General features: G+C 39.8%; 1 protein-coding gene across 2 annotated transcripts in view; it reads left to right on the plus strand.

Annotated features, from left to right (window-relative positions):
• CDH11 (cadherin 11) overlaps positions 1–14,962 on the plus strand; it is a 149,874-nt gene that overhangs the window by 103,860 nt on the left and 31,052 nt on the right. For both annotated transcript variants that reach the window (XM_082368906.1, XM_082368907.1), the window contains 3 exons: positions 2,802–2,921; positions 4,907–5,074; positions 8,707–8,894. In XM_082368906.1, the coding sequence (XP_082225032.1) occupies positions 2,802–2,921; positions 4,907–5,074; positions 8,707–8,894 (476 nt within the window). The remainder of the gene's footprint in view (positions 1–2,801; positions 2,922–4,906; positions 5,075–8,706; positions 8,895–14,962) is intronic.

Consider the following 14,962-nt stretch of genomic DNA (forward strand, 5'->3'; position numbering starts at 1 on the left):
TTGTACCATGTAGGCACCATGCTAATTAATGATTTACATGCAGTATTGCATTTAATCTTTGCAGTGACTCATCTTTGCAATGAGGCAGGTCCTATTTGACATATTTTGCAGATGGGAAACCCAAGCTAGAAACAGGTTAATTAATTTATTCAAGGTCATCTGAGCTATTAAGTCAATCCAGAATATACACCTAACCATGACACTGTGTCATCATCTGTTAGAATAATTCAGAAGCAGCTATGTCTTTTATCATGCATAAAGACACATCACATTGTTAGAGGACAATTCTGTGAAAGATTTATTCAACTAGCTACCTTCTCCTGGCAATAACCTTTGTTTGGCTTTATAGAATGCATGTAGTTGTGGGCTTTTGAGAAGCATGCCTCATATTAAGAAGGATTTGTTTTTCACACAGTGATCAGAGCTGTACTAATCAGGGAGTGAGTATGGTTATGTGAACCAGAGATTTAAAGTTCCCATGAGGGCTTCCCTGGTGGCGCAGTGGTTGAGACTCTGCCTGCCAATGTCGGGGACACGGGTTCGAGCCCTGGTCGGGGAAGATCCCACATGCCGTGGAGCAACTAAGCCCGTGCGCCACAACTACTGAGCCTGTGCTCTACAGCCCGCGAGCCACAACTACTGAGCCCACGTGCCACAGCTACTGAAGCCCGTGCGCCTAGAGCCTGTGCTCTACAACAAGAGAAGCCACCGCAATGAGAAGCCTGCACACCACAGTGAAGAGTAGCCCCCACTCGCCGCCAACTAGAGAAAGCCCGTGCACAGCAACAAAGACCCAATGCAACCAAAAATAAATAAATAAATTTAAAAAATAATAATAAAATAAAGTTCCCATGAACGTAAGGATCATCAGGGCCATTTTACAGATGAGAAAACTAAGCACCAAGATTGGGAATCAGTTTGCTCAAGAGTGTTAGCTACAGAAGTGACTCTACAACTCTAAGCTCCTTCCATTCTGCATATAGAACTTTTGATGCTAAAAAAAATTGTCCCCTTCTTCTCCTCCAGCTAAAGTCAAACCCTTCTCATACTTTATGAAAACCCAGCTGAGCCTTTTCTGCCTTCTTCTCTTCCCTTTGCCCTGCCCAATTCTTTAGTTTCTCAGTATTCACCTGGGGACTTTAATGAGAAGTAGCAGACATCAAATAAATCAGTAAATAGGGGACAGCATTGTCCGCAGCTGAGCCAGGGGACAAAGGCCAGCTATCAAACATGATGCTCGAGGGGAATTTTCATTGATCCCACCTCTTGGGGCAGCTTGGTGCTTAAGGAGTAACATCAGACTTTGCATCGTGGCCTATGAGAGTAGAGTCTGCTGCCAGACAGTACTGGGTTGGAATCATGGCCGTGCCTCTGACCAGCCAGGTCAACCCAGACAACATCTTACATCTTTCTCAGTTTTTGTTTCGTTATCTATACAATGAGGATAATGTAAACTCTAATGAGAGTTAAACAACATAGATGTAAAATACAAAGAGTTGTAATGAACTTAGTGGATTCCTCGAAGCAAATTAAGCATAAAAAATAATACTTTCCCTAGCTCTACCATGAAGGTAGAGAATAGAGCTTATTAACTCCCTTATAAATCTCCACTACTTAGAATAGTGCCTAGTTATGTGGGAAGAGCTCAGAAAAAAGTTGTTTGTACGAAATAATGAATTACAGAAAAAAAAAGTGAGATTTATTTTTATGCCATGTGAAAATCACTGACAGCCTTGTAAATTAAAGGGTTGTCAGAGGCTGTGTAAATGTGCTCCCTTGCCTTTCACATAGAACCTGGCCCCTCTGCTGAAACTGTCTCGGAAAGAACTTGGGTTTGGTTGTTTGCTGGGTAGACTCCTGACTCTGGTAATAACCCACTCTGAAAAATAGGTTGCAAAACTTCCTACCTGTCATACTAAGTACCTCACAAGCACAGTGAATGTAAAAACACCCAGCAGAGGGGCAGAATACATGGAACATGCCCCAAACAATGCCTGGCACAGAGGAATTCTATAATAACCAGCTCTCTCCCTTGAGCATCTCCCCTGCCCCATTCTGAAGCCCAGCATTTCATGCCCTCAGATACTTGTGACCATCAAGGAACAGAGGTTTTTTTTCTAGGAAAAACAGAATCCTATCTTCCTTCAATTCCCTGGTTTCCTTCCATTGTGACCCACAAATGCTTGCCTTAGGTCTCACCAGATGTCTACTGGTGGTTTGTGTTATATGACTACCAGACCTGTTAGAGGTGGGAAGATGCAATTTTCATGCCAGTAGGGAACAACATTCTGTACAATATTTATAGCCATCAATTAATTAAAATGTAGTATTAGCAGCCATTTTATTACATGCAAAGCAACAATAAAACGATGTATTTATTGCTCTGCTACAGATGGAAGACTGCACTCTGTCCTTTCATGAAAAGCAATTCATCATTAATTATCCTTTATTATACTCTTTGGGAAGATTTTTATTTAATTATTTGATATACTGAACATTCCAGTTGCATGGGTCTTAGAATGTTTTTGCAATAATGTTCATATTATTATTTTAACTACTAAGTATAACAGGATGCACTATGAATATAGAAAGTTCATTTTTAAGCTATGGGAATTAAACCAAAAGGAAAGGAGAGAGGGAGGGAGGGAGGTTATTTTTGCATCTCAATCCCGGAAAATGAAAGCATGTTGAATAATTTTGGGGCTCTCCTCAGTTTTTAATCTTAAGATAAAACTTTGCAAACTAGAAGATAATTTGAAAAGCTGAGGGACTGTTGCTAATGACTGTATTTCACTTTTAAGGAACGTCAGTAATCCAGGTGACAGCTTCAGACGCAGATGACCCCACCTATGGAAACAGTGCCAAGTTAGTGTACAGTATCCTGGAAGGACAGCCCTACTTTTCAGTAGAAGCACAGACAGGTACCGTGGAATGGCATTGCGATTTGCGACACATTGTGAATAAGGAGTCCAGGCCTGCTCACTAAAACTTATTTGAGCCTTAGTTTTCTAAAATATAAAAAGGGCCACCTAACAAGACTATTGTGAGGATCAGACACTGTGCATGTGCCTGGCCTAAGGGGAGCATCCAGTGAACTGTACTTGAATAAGGAGTCCAGGCCTGCTCACTAAAACCTATTTGAGTCTTAGGTTTCTAAAATATAAAAAGGGCCACCTAACAAGACTATTGTGAGGATTAGATACTGTCTGTATTGCACCATGTCACAGTAATAAATATAGTCTTAGATGCAACTTTTCTCTTAAAACCATATCTTAAAATTCAACTTAAACTTAAGAATTTATCTTAAAATATGTTTTATCATAAAATTCAACTGTGGATCCAAATTAAGAGACCACAGGACTTGAAGACTGGTATGAAAACTGGCAGCTTTCAAAGCCAGGGCTGGGGATGGTGGGGCTGGGAACTGATGCTCACGTGTGTCTGGGAGGAGGCATATCCCCAGCCTCCTCCACTGTGCTTAGATTCCCAGCGGGCGTTAGCATCCAAGAAGGAGGCTCTGCAAATTCCGTACAGAAAACAAATAGCAAACCGAAAGAGTGAACAAACACAAACAACCAAAACCCATGCCAAAATGTTTCACTCCATTTGTACCAAATTTGATCCTAGGATCCTTTTATCAGAATAAACACTAAAGTCCTGTGAAACTGCTAGTCCACGATATTACGCCCCAAACTCATTTCTTTTTTCCACAACATACCCCCATGTGTTTGAAAGATGTTTACAAACAATCCGCTTTTATTATTATACTTAAAATTTATCAAATATATATGTTTATATGTATATACATAGCCTGCCAATCAGATACTTTGCCCACTTATTGAATATAATTTCCACTTACCTATGTAATCATTTATTTGTAGCCTCTTTGCTTCAGATCACAAATTATGGGGCTACTTGCTATCATTTCATCAAAGGCATTTACCAGTTAATTTTGCCAATTAATTTTCAGATTAACCAAGGATAAATGTGGGATTTTATATGCATTTTTGAGATGTTAAAATTGCTGGAAGGACTCCAGTTGCAACTTTCGTGTCTCAGGGACTCATAGTTAAGAACCACCAATTTGAACCTACCAAATTATTTAACAGACAAGAAAAACGAGGCTCAGTGAGTTCAAGGATGTTGCTGAGAAACATACAAACGTCAGGGTCAGAAAAGGATAAGGGCTTAAAGCTTCCACAGCACTCTCTTATATTTCCAATATAAATGTTACCGTATCTAGAGACAGAGAAAGCTTGAATATGTTCCCAAAAGATTTAAGTGAGCATGGTTTCCACACCAATAATGTGCTAATATCCAGAGATGATGTAGAATTCAATTATTAACGTATCATTGTTTCCAGTGATAGCAGATAGTAGACAGTAAGTGTTTGTATAAGCATTGTATATATTTTTAACCCACTTGGTATACACTTAAAAAAAATTAATATTAACATTTTAATATATCACCTTCTACTTTTAACTTAATATGGACCATAGAAATGTTTCTAAGAATTGCATGCAGGCATAGATAGTCAAAAGATTCTGCTGGCAGTCCAAAAGCACGGGTTTATGTTACTGATGTTCATGCAGTGTGTCCTCAAATATATCAGTCTTTAGGATCTTTAAGTGTCACACCTGAGAAGGCTGAGGTATTACTTGCATTTACAGTACAACATATAAAACATAAACTTTTAATGCTATATTAATAATTATGACAATTTGCTAGAAAATATATCTATATGATGCTCCAGGTATGGCTACTTGTGATGATAATTACCATGTTGGAGTGACTCTTCTGTGAGGGCAGGTGCTGTTCTATTCATCTTTGCTTCCCCTGTGCCTAGACCTTCTTTGTTATAATGTTGCCAATGAATATCTGTGATGTTCCCTGCTCACCTGTCCAGGTATCATCAGAACAGCCCTTCCCAACATGGACAGGGAAGCTAAGGAGGAGTACCACGTGGTGATCCAGGCCAAGGACATGGGTGGACACATGGGCGGACTCTCAGGGACAACCAAAGTGACGATCACACTGACTGATGTCAACGACAACCCACCAAAGTTTCCACAGAGTAAGTAGGTGGGCTTGGCTTTCACTTTCCAGTGGTGCCACAGCCAACTCTTCTCTGACCCATTCCTGCTGTACTCAACTTTCCAGAAGAAATCTAGAAAAATGGAGGCTCTTTATATCATTCTTGCAAAAAACAAGACAACAAAAAACTTAAGTGGAGGAGAGGTAGTGGGAGAAAGTGGAGACATAAAATGTTCTGCAGCCCTGGGAACAGAAAATCCATTTTGCTAGGTGCTCATGGTGTGATGTAGCAATTAATTAACCTTTCTCTGTCTCAGTGTTCTCATTTCTAACCTGGATATGTAATAGTACCTGAATCAGTTATCTATTGCTACCTAACAAACTGCCCCAAATCTTGTGGTTTAAAACAATTATAATCGTTTATTTTTGTCATGAGTCTGCAATTTGGGCAAAACCTGAAGGAGGCAGCTTGTTTCTGTTTCCATAGCATCAACTGGCACAGTTTGGGGCTGGAAGATCTACTTCCAAGACGGCTCAGTCACATGGCTGGCAAGTTAATGTTGGCTGTTGGTTCCCCTTCATATCAGCCTCAAAGGAGTGGCTTGGATAGGTTCTAAAAGTGAGGAGAGCCCCAAGGACACCAAGCAGAAACTGTATTGCCTATTGTGACCTAGCTTCAGAAATCACATAGCATCATTTCTACTGTAGTCATAAGACTGCCCAAATGTAAGTGGAGTTCTTGTCGACCCCACCTTTCAAGGGAAGGACTGTTAAAGTCACGTTGAAAGAAAAGCATGTGGGCTTGGAGATACTGTTTGGACTATTTTTGCAAAATACAATCTTCCACAGGGCTCAATTAACAGGATGTCGTTAGAACTAAATGAGCTAGTGTAAAATCTCACAATGTTATCTGGCATAAGTTGTCAACAAATGTTAGCCATTATTATCAATATTATCTAGGGGATTATGGCCCTTCTACAAAATTGATAGGCTTGCAGCAGGAAACAAAAGAAAAAATGATTTGAAAGGTCATTATTAATAATCATAATTAAAATGACTACCATCCTTTAGTGAATAGTTACTACTATTACAGATCTCTACGAGAGCCTCCATTTTACAGATAAAACTGAGTTCCATGAAGGGTGCAGTAACTTGCCCGAAGGATACGGCAAAGCCAGATTTTGTACACAGATCTGTTATGTGTACGTTATAGTATAGACAGAGGTACAGTGTGATCGTAGTGATGCTGCTGCTGCTAGTTCTCGGGGAGTTCACCATGAAAGTGTCTTCTTCATTGACGAGGAGGGCAGCTGGTAGAGACTGTGAGTTTATTGCCAGAGAGATGGCACTTTGTATAAATGAGAGAACAGGGAAGGCCACCAAGTATGGCCCCAGGAAGGCACCATGCATGGTCACTCAAAGGAATCCAAAGACAACAATCTATGCAAGGGAGACATTGAGATAGAGGATTGCAAGGCAACAGCCAGTTCTCCTAAAGTCACCACAGAGATGAAGACTGCCCTGCCCGGTCAGCCACAAGGTTCAGCATCCCCAATAAGCTTAAGCCTCACAGAGCGCTCTAAGAAACTGCATCTCCATTATCCACTCTAAAGCTGGCTGGTATGCTGGATGGAAAAGGCCATGCAGGACTATTAGCAGGTAGTGATTAATGCCCCTGCTCACATACAATCACAGAGTAAAGTTACGTCACTATTGTGAAGATACCAGTTTTACAGCTATGAACTTGACGAAGACTTAGAGAAAATCAACTGGGAGTAGGTTTTTCTAAATCTTCATGTAAATTGGTAATTATCTGCAGAGGCTCCCACCTCCCACTTGTCCTTTACCATGGAGGGCATGGTGTGTTTAAGTTAAATATGGATCTGAACTGAAAGTATTCACAGCCAAACAATAGATTGGGTTGGCCAAAAAGTTCATTCAGGTTTTTCTAAAAGATGTTATGGAAAAACCCAAACAAACTTTCTGGCCAACCCAACAGATAAATGTAGACAGAGTATTAGAACTGATAAAATTCACATAAGGGGAAGCTAAAGCTTAAAGAGCTTAAGTAACTTGCCCAAGACCACTTGGCTTGAAAGTGGTAGAGGCCAGGTTTCCAACCCTTGCTTCTCTACGTTGTTTCGCAGAGAATATTTTTGAATTGTGATAATGCAAATAAGATTATCTCAAGGGCTTCCCTGGTGGCGCAGTGGTTGAGAATCTGCCTGCCAATGCAGGGGACACGGGTTCGAGCCCTGGTCTGGGAAGATCCCACATGCCGCGGAGCAACTGGGCCCGTGAGCCACAATTACTGAGCCTGCGCGTCTGGAGCCTGTGCTCCACAACAAGAGAGGCCGCGATAGTGAGAGGCCCGCGCACCGCGATGAAGAGTGGCCCCCGCTTGCCACAACTAGAGAAAGCCCTCGCACAGAAACGAAGACCCAACACAAACAAAAAAAATAAAAATAAATAAATTAATTAATTAATTAAAATACTTATTAAAAAAAAAAAGATTATCTCAAATCTCACTTCTCTACTGAAAACCTTTCAGTGGCTTCCCACCAAGTTTAAAGAAAACCTGAAGTCTTTTCCATCTCCTGCAATGCCCTTTGTGCACAGTTGGGCCCCAGTCTCCCCCTATATACCCTTACCAGAAGGCTGCAATCACACTTGTGGTCTTGCTGTTCTGTATGTATTCACTGTGTTCCCACTTCAGGGTTTTTGCAATTTTGCTGCTTGCTTTGTTTATAATTTTTATCCCCAGGTAGTCACATGATTTGTCTGGCCCAGTCCTTTCAGGGGACATTCACACACACTCACATGAACAAACACACTCACACACAACATACATTTATACACAGTCACACTTACACTCTTTCATTATCCTCTGTCCCTCACTGCACTTTATTTTTCTCCTTCTTAGCAATGATATCAGCGTATGTATACATTTGGGGTTTTTTCTCTTTAGAATGAGGAAAGAATCTTGACTCTTACATTTACTCCTGAGTCACCAAAGGCTAGGACAGTGCCTAGCATATATTAGGTTCCTGATACATATTAAACAAATCTATATGGAAATGTCACACTATGAGAAGCTTTTCCATATAAGGTATCAGTTAATCAAATGGTGAAGGAGGTAAAGTAAGAAGAAAGTCAGATATACAGCTGGAAGGATCATGACCATGAAGGATACAACTTGCATTTGATTTTAAAATAAATATGGAGCTACGGAAGGCTTTTAAACAGGGAAGGGTGTTCTTTTTCTGGGCACCTGGCAGTGCCATATGTGAGCCTTAGAATTAACTTATGGACCATTCCAAAGACGTAAAAAGAAGTTTTGATTTTTTTGAATGCGTGAAGGTATACATGGCCCTCCATCAGTTCCTGATGGGAAATGTAACTGGGCATTGTTTTCCTTTCTCACATGTGACAGGTGACCCCACCCTACCACCCTGGACCCTGATATTGTTTCATCATCCTTTGCAGAAAACATTTCTTTGACAAGCAAGCCATGTGGGATCTTCCTCCCATCCATTCACTTCTTTCATGTTTTCAATCAATAGAAAGTTCAATGTCAAACCCTTTGAGAAATTTATTGAGATTCAATGAAATCTAAAGTCTTACAGCTGCCAAATAAAAGGGAAAATAAAAATAGATGTCTTCTTCTTCTAGGCGTATACCAGATGTCTGTGTCAGAAGCAGCTGTCCCCGGGGAGGAAGTGGGACGAGTGAAGGCTAAAGACCCAGACATTGGAGAAAATGGCTTAGTCACATACAATATTGTTGATGGAGATGGGATGGAATTGTTTGAAATCACAACGGACTATGAAACACAGGAGGGCGTGGTGAAACTGAAAAAGGTGAGTTAGGGTGAGGAATCAGATATGGCAGTGGTGTGGCCTGCCTTGCCGAGGCACCGTTGCTGGAAACAGGGAGTTGAAGGCTAAAGAAAGGAGAATATGGACGACTGAGGGCTGGACCTGACTTTGCAGTTGAGCTCTGAGCTTTGGGGAGATAACAGAACTGTATTCCAGAGGAAGCTGGCAGAAGGGGCCGATGATGCCTGCCTGAGTTTGATGGTTAGTTTTTGAATGATTTGGGGAGTATAGTCAATAATAATGTAATATCTTGGTCTGGTGACAGATGACAACTAGACTTAACATTTTGAAATACATAGAAATATCAAATCACTATGTTGTGCACCAGGAACTAAGATGGTATTGTAGGTCAATTATACTTCAAAAACAAGCAAACAAATAGACTCATGGAAAAAGAGACCAGATGTGTGGTTGTCAGAAGCGGGGGGGTAGGGGGAGGGGAAGTTGGATGAAGGGGGTCAAAAGGCACAGACTTCCAGTTATAAGATAAATAAGTCCTAGGGATGCAATGTACACTGTGATTCATATAATTAACACTGCTGTATGTTATATATGAAAGTTGTTCAGAGAGTGAATCCTTAGAGATCTCATCAAAAGGAAATTCCTTTTCTTTTTCTTTTGTATCTATATGAGATGATGGCAGTTCACTAAACTTACTGTGGTAATAATTTCCTGATGTATGAAAGTCAAATTTTTATGCTATACACCTTAAACTTAGACAGTGTTGTATGTAAATTTTATCTCAATAAACTGGGAAAAAAAAGGGGGAGTGATAATACCTGCCCTGAGATTGCTAGTTAGTTCTTATATGACTTGGCACAGTTTCCCCATGGAAAGAAAGATAGCTAGATAAATCTAGATTTTGGAGAGACAGCCCTGAGCATACAAGAAGTTCCCTCTTTAGCTCTGCCAAGCTGAGTCTGTTAATATAGGCTCTTTGGAACTTTTCTTATCTCAAACATCCAAGGTCCATTACATTGCTGGACCTTCTATGAAACTTAAACAAATCCTCTGCTTGATTTTCCCTCAAAACTGAACCTGAGAAGCAATAATAATGGGCCTTCCCTCATAGTCAGCTAAATTGTTGCTAAAAATGTGTCCCTGAGATTAATTCACTACAAAAATGAGATTATTGCTTGTTCTTGTTTTGTTTAAAAAAATCTAACATTTACTCAATTCTAAATATTGGCCAAAGCCTGAGCCTCTTATAAGCATTCATTTATCTTACATGATAAAAATCATATAAAGTAGATGTTATTATCCCAGTCAGCAATGATACCTCAGTTTAATTGTGAGGAGACTGGGGCTCAGACAGATTAAATAATTTGACCCTGCTGTAATCACACAGCTAGCAATTTAAAGACATGGAATTCAAACTTAGTGTATTCTAGAACATCTTCCCACTCTAGACGTTTTGCAAATAGACGGACCAGAAAGGGGTTATAGAAGAGAGCCAGATTTGATTCACTTTCAGGTAAAGAAGCAGTTACAGTATATTCTAAAACGGTTTTACCCCTGATTTACCACTTGAGAAATCAACACTTCTCCATCATCAAAGTATATGGAGTATTAAATCTGAATTGGATGATGGAATTACCTTGGTTTTAATCAAGTATGCATTTTCAACTTGGTTTTGTAACATGAATATTAAGCTCCTTGGTGTGATGGAAAAGATTGGCCTGGAACACTGATAAAAAAAATTAATTTGAAGAATCAATAAAGAGGCCAGTAGCTGGAGAGGAGGCAAGGGTGGGGCCGAGGGAGATGCCTGGGAGGAACCTTTCAGTAAGGAGAGCAAGGAGAGAGGTGTTCTAGGAAGCCGACTTTTCACAACATAAGGAAGCATTGTTGGGTTTGGGGGAAATATGAGGGGACCCAAAGAGAAAGTAGAAGTGACTGTCAATAAAAGAATATGGAAGTCGGGGTGAACTCTGGATACTTGGAAAAGTCAACATTAGTGATGATGAATGGTGTAGCCACAGAAGCCTAATCACCAGTCACAAGGGGCTGGGGTAATCACTTCTGGTGTCTCCTCTGGAAAAGTAGCTGTGTGACTATGTGTAGCATAGAGCTGTCAACTGGCTTTGTTAATTAACATTTCTATCCCTCCTGCTTGCCACTGACATATGAGCAGTGACATCAGCGATTCCTGCCTCCCATCCTTTGCTGTTCAAGTAACTGGGTAGTTGGTTATGCTTAGGTTGTCACCTGTTTTCAATGTATTCAGGGTATAAACACACACTGTGTCTCTAAAATCTGAAACATGTAAATCACCCCATGGAACTAACACATCGCACATGAGCTCTCTGCATATGATTAATTTGCACATTTTCCCCCAATTCAATGTGTTTCTTCCGGGCAAAGGAATAATCTTCTATAAAGCACTGATGTTTAGGTTTAAAACAGAGTAAGATGTTCTTTAATTTGTAAAAGAACATTTGCTTAAGCTTATAACACAATGTTCCAACTGTCCAGCAGGAAAAAAATATTGAGAGGTGAATTTAATAGAGTAAAATGATGGATCCTTATAGAAATCATTATATATATGATTTAATAATATAAAAACATATAGAGAGATCCGTGAAAATATTTTTGTCTTTTAAAAATATTTTTTAATATAGTTTTTTCACTCATTCCTTAATTCATTCAACCTTTTTCTACCAAGAGTTATTGAGTTATTATTATTTGTCAGGCACACCCTTTGTGAGAGGCTGGACATCTAAAACTGAAGAAACAGAGTCCTGGTCACAAGAAGATCACAATTTAACAGGACAGTTAAAAGCGAAAAGACAATTAACATAGAGGGGGTTTTCCCAGCCTTGACACTATTAACATTTCAGGACAGAGAATTCTTTGCTGTAGGGGCAGGGCTGTGCATTGTATGGTGATTAGCAACATTCCTGGCCTCTCCTCACTAGATGTCAGTAAGCACACATCCAGCCCCACCAGTTGTGATACTAAAAATAGCTCTAGACATTGCCTAACATACCTGGGGTGAGGTACAGCAAAATCACTCCCCAGCTGAGAAGCAACTGTGATAAAGTATGATAAGATCTGTGACTATGGGTCATGAATGACTGCTTACAGGGGGCAGTTCTAGAGCTGAGCCTTCATAGATGAATAGGAAATTACCAGATAGATAAGGAGAGGAAGGTCAGAGAAAATGAGCTCACGAAGGACTGGTGTTGAGGGAAATAGGACACAGTTAAGAAACTTGAATAAGTTCAGTCTTGAGGGTTTTGAGATGGATACAGTGGGACCAGTTGAAGAAATCTTGTTGGAATTCAAGGGAGGAATTACAAAGACCTGAAGAAGGCAAAAGAGGTAGAGGTGAAGAATTCAAGAGTTATTTAGGAGCTAGAGTCATTCATTTATTGAATAGCTTAGAAAGCAATAAATATTTCTTGAGTACTCTGTGTCAGACACAGTAGGTGTCAGGATTATAATGGTGCATGAGAGAGAGAAGCTGCCTTCAGGATATTGAGACAATCTCTGTGTGGTTAGCAAAATAAAGATGAGACTTGTAGGTGGCTTGGTAGACTTGGGGAGGAAAATCCAATCGTGCAGCACCTTTGACCGAGTGGGACTCCAATTATCACTGAGAGATCCCGGCACAGTTTCTGAGGTATTTACTTTCAAACAAATAAACTGCTTGTAAAGCAGTGTGAGAGCAGCATTAGAAGGCATTTTAAATATTTTTAAAATAATAATTTTAATAAAGCCACTTTTATGCCTGATTATTTCTTTATATTCTCTGTCCACATGTATATAGATGTGGATGTGTAACATTTAACACAGTTGCAGTCATAGGGTGATCTGATTTGTTAACTTAATGGCACATCATAAACATTTTACATGCTGCTATATAATATACATAATTATTTTTAATGACTACATAACATCCCATCCTATTGATGGACCATTATTTCCTTAATAAAATCTCACAGTTGGATTTGGTGTTTTGTGTGTATGTTTCCCATGATTAAATATAAGCCCTCTATGATATCTAAACATCATGCATTTTTGAATATTGTTTGTTTGGGTTTTCTGTTGAATTAATCCCCCAGGGAGAATTTTTAGAGGTGGGATTAGTAAACTCAGGGGTATTGAGATTTTTATGGCTTAAGTAGTATGCTGCCTCATTTAGCTTTATTTCAACTACTCATAACATGGATATAAAGGTTCACATGGGAAACTACTTTAAATCCCTTTTGGAAGGAGGCAGGGAATAAATTGTAGGCAAATGCTTAAATGTTGTCCATCCATCAACTCTGCTTCCCATTCAGTCGCAATGATTGGTACATGTGATCACTTGGTACGGTCATTACTGGGCACTGGGGAGGCAAAGATCAGCAAAGATCAACAAGACTCAGTAGAGTCCTTTGGGATGCTCCTCACCTAGCTGGGGTGGGGGATGAGGGACTGCAGATGGGCAACTAAGGGGCCACACAAATCTGTCTGGGGGAGATGGGGAGGACCTCACAAGCCTGGGATGAGCACCAGAAGACAGTAAAATCTCACCAAACTAGGAAAGGGCATCCCAGACAAACACTTGCAGAGATCTGGGGAGCTTCGCTTGAGATTCAAAAAGTATCAGTCAAACTGCAGCATGACTATACTGGCTTCAACAACAACAAGGCTTTCCAGTGGAAACAATGCTCTGGGTCCTTAGGTATATGTCTAAACCAAGTTCAAAACTTTCTGTTCTGGGAGAATCAACAGGCTATCTGAGATCAGAAAATTTCTTCTTACCTGGTCTCAGAATATCATATTCATGTTTTAATTTTGTCGAATAATAGCAGAGATTTTTGAGGAATTGCAGCAGTCTCATACCTTCAGCCTATAAATATCATTTCTTTCTGCTGCTCAGTAACCCAGTGAAGGACAAAGATGCTGCTGAGTCCGGAATGTCGGAGCAGCTGGTGACAGATTTTGCTTCAGGAAAAGGGAGTGTTCTCTGACTCTGGGGAGATGGGGGTGGAAAAATGATGGAAAAAGTGTCAAGGGTGCTGAATGCGTTTAACCTTCCTGAAACTGGAATCATCCTCAGTTTAGAGTGCTGGAGAATTAGGTTAGGACTAAGCCCTATGATTATATGCCCATTCAAAATAATACCAGGCAGATGATGACAACATGGCAGGCAGATGCTAGCCTTAAAAGACCCAACACTCCAAACATGTGGGAGTTCAGTATCATCCAGAGTGCTAATTAGAAAGTTCTGTTTCCTAGGCAGGAAAGCTTGTTTCTCTTCTATAATTTTACTTTTCACCCTTTACTGATTGAGTCACAGAACCTTGTCTCCTTCAGATTTAGGGAGTGCTTACCATCAATTTCTTAAAAATGACAGCCATTCAAATGCTGCTTCTTAATATTTTTTTCCTGTCTGTGTAAAATCTATATTGTTTATAATTGTTTTTCTTTAAATGGACTTTTTTTACATATATGTATTCTTTTAACAGGGAAGTATTCACACTGTACTATATCACTTGCCATAAGTAGGAGGTAACCTAAAAATGAATGCAGTCAAAACAAAACGATGTCATTACATTCTAGCTAGAGAGTTATATCATAGTCTCTTGAAAGGGAGATCAGGAAGCATAACAGGTATGTTAAAAGTTAGCAGTATACTGAGATGTCCTTGACGTGTTTGGGAATGGAAGAATTGGAAAAGGAATAATAGGATCAGTAATTAGGATAATGTCATTCAAAAAACCCACCCACGCAAAATTACCCATAAACCACCTTAAGTCAGTGTATGGGCCACTGCTGGTAAGGGTCCCAGACTTTGAGAAATGCTACATGGTCAGAAACTTTAAAAATGAGACTATCAATATGATTAAGCCAGAAGTGTGTATGTGTGGAGGGGAGCAGTCATCTAACAAGACATTGCTTTTTTCTTTGCCTGAAATTCATTGACTATTTTTATCACCAAGATTCTTAGTACTTTTCAGAATGGGCTATAACATTTATTTTTGTAATGTCTTAATTCCTTTCCTTAAACGATTTTAGTGACTGAATTGGGCAGCCTTAGTGTGTTCATAGAATGTGGT

This window comes from Balaenoptera borealis (assembly GCF_965194805.1).
Source record: "Balaenoptera borealis genome assembly, chromosome: 19".
NCBI lineage: Eukaryota > Metazoa > Chordata > Mammalia > Artiodactyla > Balaenopteridae > Balaenoptera > Balaenoptera borealis.